The sequence below is a fragment of the Cygnus atratus genome, chromosome 12, assembly GCF_013377495.2.
Source record: "Cygnus atratus isolate AKBS03 ecotype Queensland, Australia chromosome 12, CAtr_DNAZoo_HiC_assembly, whole genome shotgun sequence".
NCBI classification, from domain to species: Eukaryota; Metazoa; Chordata; class Aves; order Anseriformes; family Anatidae; genus Cygnus; species Cygnus atratus.
This window is the reverse complement of record NC_066373.1, coordinates 2,473,964-2,484,424: the sequence shown is the minus strand read 5'-3', so window position 1 is coordinate 2,484,424 and position 10,461 is coordinate 2,473,964. Positions and strand designations below refer to the sequence as shown.

The following is a 10,461-nucleotide window of genomic DNA, read 5'->3' as shown; positions in this document are numbered from 1 at the left end:
TGGTCAATTCAATGAAATGCAGCTTTAAAAGACAGCAGACTACATCTCTGCTCAGTTCGGATTGCCTGAGTCAGTGTCGCTTCCTTCCCATCAGCCATTATCAAAATATTAGACACAGAAACTCCATGCATTATTTACATTTTCGCACTGCTGGTAATTGCTGCCTCAAAATCAGTCACTTGTTAATTTATAATGATCAAATATTTGAGGTCTCGCCTGCACTGTATAAAAACTAATGCGGACATTTGCTATGGACAAGACACGGTGTAAAATACAGCACTTCGGTGCTGTTTGCTCCAGTCAAAGTTCATATTTAACGTTTAAGTTTGTATCACATGAAAATGCTTTCAAAACAATGAGCCAACCAAAAAAACAAAGAAAAATGGGGCTGCAAAGTGCTCTCGGTAAATTAACATTTCTCTCTCAGTTGTTTCCCACCCAGAATTCAGGATTTCAAACCTCTGCAGGAGAACCACGTAAGCAACAGGCCATACAAAATAAATAGAGCTGCAAACTCCTACAGGGCACCTTTCCAAAGGACCTGAACAGTAATCCCTCATTTATGTAACTGCTTTGGGAAGAAGGGAAAGAGGGAACAGAGATGTTCAGTTTGTAAACTTGCCGGGGAACCTGAAATTCTAACCAAAATGACCTGGATTACAAGGTGCAAGCAGCACCAACAATTCTGCTGCCACCTGTCAACACAAACACCTTCCTTCTCTCAGCGTGTCCTCCACCGCTTCGAATGCAGCTCAACAAGGCTTTTTTATGCAAGTAGGTGCAAACTGAAGGAGGATACGGCACCGCCACCACGCTTCCTCGTGCCTTGGGGAGGCAGTGGCTCCCCTTCCCTTAGCAAGACCCCGTGCTCGACGTGGGAGCTGCGTCCCGTGCCACCCCTCCGCCCGCCGTTACCTTGTCGATTGAAGTCCATCGGAGGCTGTTTGCAGTCCTGAGCTCTGTGCCCGCTGGCCCCACAGTTGTAACAGGAGAGATTCCCATTTTTTTTGTGACTGGAACCGTTGCTGTTCCCCATCATTCCCTGTGCCTGATAGACCCCTGCCGTCCCTGCCATAAAGTTCTGCATCGGCGGTACCGCAAACGTCGACTGCCCGGTCATCACGGAGTCCGGCGCTATCCCGCTGTTGTACGCGGTGTGCACCACGGGGAAGGTCGTGCTGCTGTTGTACTGCTGCGTGTTGATGTAGCCGTTACTACACAAAGGGTTGAAGGGCAGAAATGGGAAAGTAAACATGGAAGGGCCCGAAAACGGGTGCTGAAAATAGTTAGCGTAGCTGACGGTCATGCCGCTCGAACCGCAGTTCCCGCTGCACCCGCAGGAGCTGCACACCATGCACCCCGGCGGCTGCGGCTGCTGCTGCTGGTGGTGATGGTGGTGGTGGTTCTGGTTTGGTACCGGGATGCTCCCTGCAGATCCGCTGCTGCTGCTGCTGCTGCTACTGCTGCTGCTGCTGCTGCTGCTGTAGAAGTTGTTCTCGGCAACAGACGAGAGCGTGGGGCTGGAGCTGGGCGCAGGGCAGCTGGGCAAATTGGCCATGGTTGCAAATGACGTGGAGGGGTGGCTGCTGGACGAGGCCGCGTTGCTGTTTGCGCAGAAGCTGCCTTGCATCGGCGCCACTGGCACGCTGCTCATTGCAGAAAAGGCAACTTTGGTGTTGGCTGTGTACAGAGCAGTCCGGGGATTTATTATTGCAGGGGACACCGTTATTTGCATATTACTGGAGCAGGAAGTCTGTCCGGCAATGGCAGAATCAGTAGGAACAGAAGAAGACACCAGGAGTTTGATGGGTGGACGAGCCACGTGGAAGACTGTGCTGGATGTTACCGTGGCAGCAGTACTCGTTTCTACTATTAATCCTGGCTGCTGAGCTGTTTTTATCACTCTGTCCAGAGTCGAAGCGTGTACGACTTTGGTTCGAGGACCGAAGTTAATGGTAGACGTGGGTGAGCTGTTCTCAGCAGCCCCGGAAAGCACTTGCAAGGGCTGATGGGGAGAAGACGCAGCCATTACATCCACTACTGTATTCCCAAAGCTCTTTTCCATTTTTATGCTGCCTCTCGGTCCAGGAGAGACTTTATTCCTTTCTTCTAAAGATAAAAGTGAATGCATAGACGATGAAAGCAGCTTCATGTCTGCATTGCCACGCTCTGATTTATGCACTGAATTCAGCATCCGAATGGGGGTGATATGAGAAGAGGCCGCTGACATCATTTGCATTGGCAGAGGATGGTGACCGGACGGATTGGAGCCTGCATCATTTTGCACTGGTAAGACCTGAGCAGTGGGTCTGGCCGAACTCGAAGTGAAATGATTCAGTAACATGACGGGCTTCTCCTTTTCTGAACCATCTAAGTGAATCTCTAAACCTAGGGACAGAAAATATTGGGTCTATAAATACAACTGCTTCACTAGGCCAAGCTGGCCAACACAAGCACCCTCCCTGGCTGTTTCTGCTTACGTCTCTCGTTCTCCTCGGCGCTGTCTGAGCTCTCTTCCCTTGTCTGGATCCCCATGGGGCTGGAAGAAGAGCTGGAGTATTCGGACGAGCTGCCTTCCCGGGGCAGCGGGTGGGCTGGCTGATCCACGTCCACCCGCAGCTCTGCGGATAAAGCGGGCGTGAGCGATCAGGGAATGCAAACGAGAACGGTAAGACCTGCTTGGCATGACCTGGTTAAAATTGTCTTGCAACATCAGCTAACATAAAAAGGTGCTCAAGATTTACAGAGACAGGCACTGCCTATGAAGCAGGAGTCTGGAGGCGTTAACAGTCGCTGACCAGCACAGCTGGCCATTCACATGGAGGCCATGAAGGGACAAATAATTTTTCTTGCAGTCCACATACACAGAAATTGCACCTTTTGGTTGCTCCCTGTTAAGCCAATGGCCTTTTGGAAGACAAAGCTTGCGACAGGCTGGTGGAAAAGCAGGAAGAGGATGAGCTTGCTCTTGTACAAGTACATATTGAGCCCTGCGAGCACGGCACTGTGCTCTGCTCCTTTCTTACCTGCAGCATGGTTGCCACGAATACTCTGGATAGGCCCTACGTGTGTTGTAGGGGGAACCCTCGCCACACCGCTGCTGGTAACTGAAGAAGGTGTTGTGGGGTTTAGGCACCGCTTCTCCGATTTTTCTCTATAGGGCGATGGAGAAACGTATGAAGACACAAAAAAACCAGATCAATCAATTTCTGAATGAAACCGAAGCAGGCAAAGTCCATTAAATAATCTTAGGAAGTTATGCTCATTTCACGTGGAAACATTTGGCAATTATATCAATCCTGAACTTAGCTGCTTGCCAGCAGTTACTTTGTCCTTTCTGTCATCTGACTGTAATATTAATGCTTTCCTGTGTTTAATGTAAAACGTCACAAAATGGCGACTACATTCTATCACACGTTATGTAGGCAAGTCCCAAACATAGCCAGGCACATCAAACCAAATGTGATTCTAACTTCTAATGTTGCAAACACTGGAAAATCTAAGACTGGTGAAAAATGCTGTGTAGGAGCTTTGATAAATGGGCATGGATTTGGATTCTTAATTGCTTTTTAAGTAACTGCAGCAGCTTCAGAACAAACATGTACCTCTAAGCGGAGATATCAAAAACATGGACAATTTCTTATATCAGTTTCCCCAAGTTGCTATTAGTATTTCACAGAGCACTGCCCTTCTTTGTATCACCTTCATGAGATAAAACAACTGCTGTGCTCATAAAACTGCAACAGCCCTGCCTTTGTCCCAGAACCGTGTTAGAAGCCCGAATTCTCCAGGCATTCATCTGGCAACGTGCAGCCCAGCTCCAGCAGGCAGCAGAGTCCTGAGCGCCTGCAGCTGCCGCAGCTGGCGCGGGTCACCGCAGGACACCAAGAAAGCTCTTGAAGTAGCTGTGCTCCATCCCAGCTGACTGGGAGCCAAAAAATTGTCAGGTCTTAGCAAGAAAAAATCCTGCTGGGCATCCTGATTTTCTGCGTACGTGTCATCTGGCAACGCCACCTGAACTTGTGAAGTCGACAGCCTGGAGACTTGCCTTCCTGATTCCCTCCCACCCTATGAGGACGCTTCATTATATCAGCTATTTATTGAACACAAAATCAAAAAGTCCTGAAGAAAGGTTTATGTTCCCAGTAAGTTTGCCTGTCTTTTTCTCAAATATCAGCAGCCCAATAAAAAATACTGTGTCTCCCTCCCACAGGCATGGCTTTGTGTATACCATCACGGCTGCAGTACTGTTACTAAGAAATATTTATGCACAAATCATTTTATCTGACAAAACATGAGAGAGTTCCATGGGCACAAAGACTTGATAATTACTCGCAGGGAAGAAATGGCAGAGAAAGCAAACAACTGAGCAGAGAAACAGAGGGGAAGGGAAAGAAACAGAGCTGAAATACCAATTTTCCTGAAGGTGAGAAGGGTGTCTGGCTGTTCTGTGATTCTAAGTTCAGCTTAGGCTATATACAGTCCTCCACCTTCCACTGACATGATTTTGCTCTGAGCTCATAAGACTTTCTAAGGCATGGTTCAAATGGAACTTGACTAAATATAAAATGTAGCTTGTACATCTGCTTTACAATATCTGTTAGAGAAGATTTTAAAAGTCCTATGTAACTGCATGCATCTTTTGTAAATTATTTCAAAAATGTTTCCCTCCTTAGAAGAGCTGTCGCCATGCATATATGTTACAGTTGGGTTGCCATGTCCTTTAAAAATGGAATTTACAAATTCTTTACATTTGGTTATCCCTATACAACCCTGAACAGGCAACAGTAGGACAGTGAGTATAAAATATGGTCTAGTAAACCTCTGCTTCAAGAGCTTTTCAAGCAACTGTCACTAACTGTAGATTAAGGGCGACAGTTAAGCATTATCCATATTTACAGGCTGGAATCCTGGTAGATTTATGGCCTGGAAGAAAAGGCCATTGTAAACTTTGTGTTAGATAACTTATGACCTTAATAAAACATTTTTCCCCCACTTACTTTTCCAACTCTAGCTGGGTCTTGAGCTTCTTCTTTGCTCCCATAGTGAGTGATTCAAACTTATTCAGATCTTCCTCAGTAAGACTCAGAAACTTGTAAAGAAAAAATATATGTTTAGTTTTATAGCCTGAAATATTCTTATTTACAATTTTCAGTAAAGATCAATTCTGAAAAGCAACTTTAAAGCCATTTTTAACGTATGTTAATTCAAAGAAACTCAACTCCAATTTTAAATTATAGAATCGGTGTAGAATAAAAGCGTGGGGGACTTAAATGAAAGAAAGAACATCTGTAGGTTAAATTTAATTAGGTATGTACTTATAGTAACTATTCACAATAAAGACAAAGTAATCTGCATACATATGAAAACAGAACTTTGTGCTATATATGAGTTTAAAGGTCTAGTTCTCTTAAAAATCACTCTGGTTTCCCTAGTTATGTCAGTTAAAACAGAAATCAGTGTGCAATCATCTCATCGGTTTATTTGAAAATAGACTCTGAATTTAATTTTATAATAAAATATATAGAATATAAATAAGGGAACAAATATATATGTCTATGATATAAATAAAAATTAAAGCCAGCAAAGCATGCATAATTATACACACTTTTTAAAAAAATGTTTTCCCATGCCAGCACACTAAAATATCCAGTTTTCCTACTTTATTGAAGAAAAAAGCACGGTATATATTCCCTCACATAATGAAGAACATCAAACCAGAAAACTCTGGTAACAGACTATAGTTAAATACACACACCATACTATAACCTTCACAAAGCTCTCCCAATTTAGACCTGACTAAACCTAAGCTCTTTGTCCACCGGAGGGCGTTCAAGGCTAAAACACAGTAAGAGGACATGAATCTTAACCAGGCCTTACAGATGGAGCTGGATAAATACTGTAACAGTACTTATAACTGTTCAGTTAAAATCCAGCAGACATTAGGATCTTTCAGGAGTCTTACTATGCAAATAAATAAACGTTTGTTTTTCCAAAAGATTTTTGCCGAAAACAAATTCACTTGCAGGTACATGCCCACGCTAATGTTCGTATCAGAAGACTCTTTGAATTTATTTTAAAAAGAACGATAACCAAATATTTTGGGGAGAAAAATTAGTGAAGAAGCAGAAACAACAACAAAAAGACAACAGATTTTTGTTACTGCACATCAAAGGGATGAACAGGGAGCCAAAGCAGAGCTCCTAAGTCAGCATGCAATTGGATCTTCAAGCATTCAATAGAATTCTGAAATACAGCAGCTGTCTAACATCCCAGGCCCTGGGCACCATGCCGATCAAAAATAGGAGGAAGGATTTCATCACAATATGACTGCTTCGAGAGATTGCAAACCTTCACAGCATTTGCTGGTAACTGGTGCAATTCTAAACGCAGATGTTTGCTGCCTTTCTTTCCACACTACAGAATGTAAGTTAAAAGCTGATTCCCTTTTCTTACCCAACACACAGCCCTACCTTTTCCATTGTGAGCTGTTTGAAGACAGGATAGTATTTGTGCAACCGCAGTTTCCTGAGCCAGTCTAAGATCCCGTTTTGTTCCTGTGTCTGAGGGGTCTGTGGACTGGAAGACATTAACATGGGTGAAGAGGAGTCCATCTGGTTGCGATAGGCCAGTGATGAGCCAGTACCTCCTGAATGGGAACAGTGGGGTAGTGCAACAGGGGCAGCAGCTGGGTGCTGGACATGATTCTGAGAAGACTGAATGCCAGCCACTCCACATACAGGTCTGCAAAACAGAAAGAGAATTTGATTTAGCACATTGAATCTTTGTTCTTTACTTTACTTTGGCAATATAAATCTACCACTTGCAAGAGTTCTGGTAAAACCTGCACTGTTTGATCCAAGTTAAAGATTTGTAACTATGCTGTTCAGTAGCAGATTAAAAGCAGTGCAGTCTATTGCAAACATTAAAAGCTGTATGTGCAACTTAAGCAGATGTTTCCTTCCATAATCCTAAATAGTACGTGTTCTGCCACCTCTCTGTGATTGAAAAAACAATAGGTCTAAAGAGAATGGCCATGGTTCAGCTTTGCATTATTACAAAGAAGCCCAAATCTAATATATGGAATTTTTTTTTTTTTACATGTGGATGTGGCTAAATAACCCACAATGCTGGCTCCTTGATGTGTTCTGTTTTTTGTTGGAGAAAAAGAAAATTGCCTCTTAAAAGAATGATTAGGGTTCTGAGTTTCCTAACAAAAGGGTAGAATATTTCTCTCTCTCCTTTCCCAAGGCTGACTTGGAAGAGGTCACTCTCCTTTCTCCCTCTGAAGAAAAACTGCTATACAAGGAAACATTTAAATGTGCTGTAGACAGAAAAACAGCCTTTCAGAGATGTTCTACTCTCCCTTTGTCCACAAATATTCACGCTAGGGATGACCAGATCTGTGCCTACAATTCAACAATCATCACTCCTTTTAAACACATGATTGAGGCCATTATGACTTACGTAGTAAGCAGCAGATCACAGAAAAGTCATCCACCGTTGCAGCTCAACATTGAAGTGCTGATGGCAATTATTAGTTTAAAACATTCTGAGAAACACTGCTTAGAACGTGTTCGTAGATTGAACCGCCAGCAGGAACACTGCAATCATCTGATCTAATCTCCCAGGTAATGCTGGTCAAAAGGCATTTGTCTTTGAACACACACATTTCTTAAGATGAGATAGCCACTGCTGATTTCAAAACTGGCAATGATGAGAGTCCGTCACAACCCTAGAAAGTTTGTTCCAATGGTAATTGCATTTTATACACTTCATTTTTGAAGCTGAACTTAAATTCTATCTTCCAATAACTAGATCATGTTACATTTTGACTTGCAAACTGTTAAGTTTGGGTGTCGTCGTGATCACTGTAAAACTTCTCTTCACCTAAATAACCATACAGAGCTTCTGTAGTTATTATTACAAGACGTGTTTCCTTAAGCTTTTAAAAAAATGAACAAACGACAACACTAGAAATACTAGTACCTTACAACCAAATTTGCATCATTTATCTCTTTTGGGCTGACCACACGCTAAGGATAGAATTTCTGACAATCTTCTACAGCTGACTATAAAAGCTCAAATAAATCTCCAAGGGAAGACAGATAATTACCAATAGAACAGGGTTTTACAACTAAATGGAATAAACATAATCAGAATAAATATTTCACCTTCCGGATGTTCCCAGCGTAGTTCCTACTTTATAAAGGGAGGGGTTGCCAGGATCTAAAAACAAGGAATCGAAGTTAAAAATAATACCAAGTTATGAAATGCGTACCAGTTGAAAAAAAAAATAATAATCTTAAAACTTCATTTAAACTTACTTGAACTCTGAAGTTGCTGTGAAGGAGATGAAGTGCTGAAAAACTTTCTAACGTGGTCGTTTTTCACCACATGGGAAGGTAATGGTGCCAAATACCTGCACGTTCATCAAAAACAAATAAAACCCCCATCTTGTTATAACTGATTCACAGCTGTCTATTTAATCATATGAAATGCAAATGACATTTTAAAATCGACGTTGAGAAACATAAAAGCCCTTTCAAATTAACATGAAATTCTGTTTCAAAACAGCCTTGAAGCGCATATATCCTTATCCTTAAAATTTCTTACACTCATGTCACCGTTTTGTGTTTCTTTCCCTCTGTTTAATGTTTCAGTCAAATATGCTTAAATTAGAATTACATCCGACTGGAACACTCAACACAAGTTTCTAAGTACAAACTTGAAAATTTCCTTTCAAAAACCTGAAACTAAAGACCAGAAAATATAGATGTATCTATGGTTATTTAATTTTCTCCTCCTCGAAATAAACAGCAGATGTAGATTCTGGCAGTGCAGAGGAAAAAGGCTCTAAAACTTATGTCACATTTTCCCTGGGATTGCTGTGCTTCTTCTGGGGAGAAAAAAAAAAGGCAGTTTCCCAAAACTTTGTAACGTATGAAGTGTCTTCTATCAACGTGACTAGATTTCTTATTGTTATGCAAGCTTGATTGTCTTTTTCCAAGTCTTCGATAGATTTGCAAGTGTATAAAGAGGTGTCAAAATAGAGATCATTTTGACTGTACTTTGGATTTCTCATTTTTAAAGTCTTTGAGTAAAAAATGAATTCAACTAGAGACATGTGAATGTGCTTTCCACCTTGAAAAATCCCAGTTCCTTTCCTGAACCTTTCAAATATGCAGCACTGAGCAAAACAGCTTCTTTTTCTGCTCCACAGACAGCCGTTGCTGTGTAAACGCAGATTGCTGCTCTATTAACCTAGATTTGTAGAGACTGTTGCTAGCTAAACAGCAGCAGCAGCAACATGCTTTCCCTCTTACCCTACCAAATTCTCCTCGGTAGGCTGTGATTCTCGAAGCGTGGAGGGGATTGTTTGAAATGTTAACGCTGTTTGCCATGAAAAATAATCTAGGCATGCACCTGCTGGCTCTCACTAGAGAAAAATAGCCACTGGGGCTCTACCCGTGGTGGACAAAAGTCTGTCTGGATGTAGGAAAATAGGTGTTTAGCAGAAGCTCTAATAAAAGTTAATTAGTGTTTTAATGCGTCATTTAATACTTATTAGAGATAAAGACAGTTGTAGCTGCAAATACTTTCACTCCTTTGAATTCTCCTAGCAAAACTGTTTCAGGATTTAAAAAAGAGAGAACTGATGTGAACTGCCACAGATGGTGATTTCTAAAATGGTGTTTTAGATCAGATAATAGCCAGGTGATTTATGGTAATGCACCGAGGTACCATGTAGGGCTTTGGAAATTTCTGTTAATGACTTCCAACAATTTAATGGCCATTACAAATATACACAAGGCATTTTATAAAAGCATATCTACCTTTTTGAAACTGAAGGAAAACATATACAACAACAATCTCAAACACTGGTAAAACATCAAGAAATAATGCTTAAGATCGGTCCCTAATTTCTTCAGAGTAATTCAGAATATAAATGTAATATATCTATTTTTTGTTTCTTTCTTCCATTTGGTGAAAAAGCCATGTATCAAGATAAAACCCAAACAAAGCAGCATACCTAAGGTCCGATTCCAGGTCCATGTGGTTTCGTTCTAGGTAAAATGAATCTGGACCAGCTAGGCAAGGAATGAATTTCTCCAAGTTTTCATCTGGATATAGCTGAGACAGCTAAAGGTGGAGGATATTAAAAATAGTAAGTGAAAAGAAGACTTATTACTCGGATGAGATGCAAGGCACAGCAATTTAAAAGTCAAACGTTTTATGGCATTCAACTTATCTGTGTTATTTCAGTACATTTTCAAAAATGTCTCTGCATGAAATTACATATTCAGACAAAACATCGCTTCGTTTCAAAGCATCCCTCATATTGCCTTTACCTTTGAAATAAATTCAGTCACTTCAGTGGATGATTTGGTTACCAACGTCACTGAAGAATCAGACCACAGGACCTGAAGGAGTAAAAAGCATCCAGTTTAGTAACTAGTA

The 10,461-nt window shown here is 41.7% G+C and overlaps 1 protein-coding gene across 1 annotated transcript in view; it reads right to left on the bottom strand.

Annotated features, from left to right (window-relative positions):
• The window catches only part of ZCCHC14 (zinc finger CCHC-type containing 14), a 54,222-nt gene that overhangs the window by 6,435 nt on the left and 37,326 nt on the right, over nt 1–10,461 (bottom strand). The window contains exons 4-12 of the mRNA XM_035566204.2: nt 10,353–10,424; nt 10,034–10,143; nt 8,328–8,422; nt 8,175–8,229; nt 6,474–6,744; nt 5,001–5,092; nt 3,027–3,154; nt 2,481–2,621; nt 916–2,388 (exon numbers count right to left, since the gene is read on the bottom strand). Coding sequence (XP_035422097.1) covers nt 916–2,388; nt 2,481–2,621; nt 3,027–3,154; nt 5,001–5,092; nt 6,474–6,744; nt 8,175–8,229; nt 8,328–8,422; nt 10,034–10,143; nt 10,353–10,424 — 2,437 coding nt within the window. The remainder of the gene's footprint in view (nt 1–915; nt 2,389–2,480; nt 2,622–3,026; nt 3,155–5,000; nt 5,093–6,473; nt 6,745–8,174; nt 8,230–8,327; nt 8,423–10,033; nt 10,144–10,352; nt 10,425–10,461) is intronic.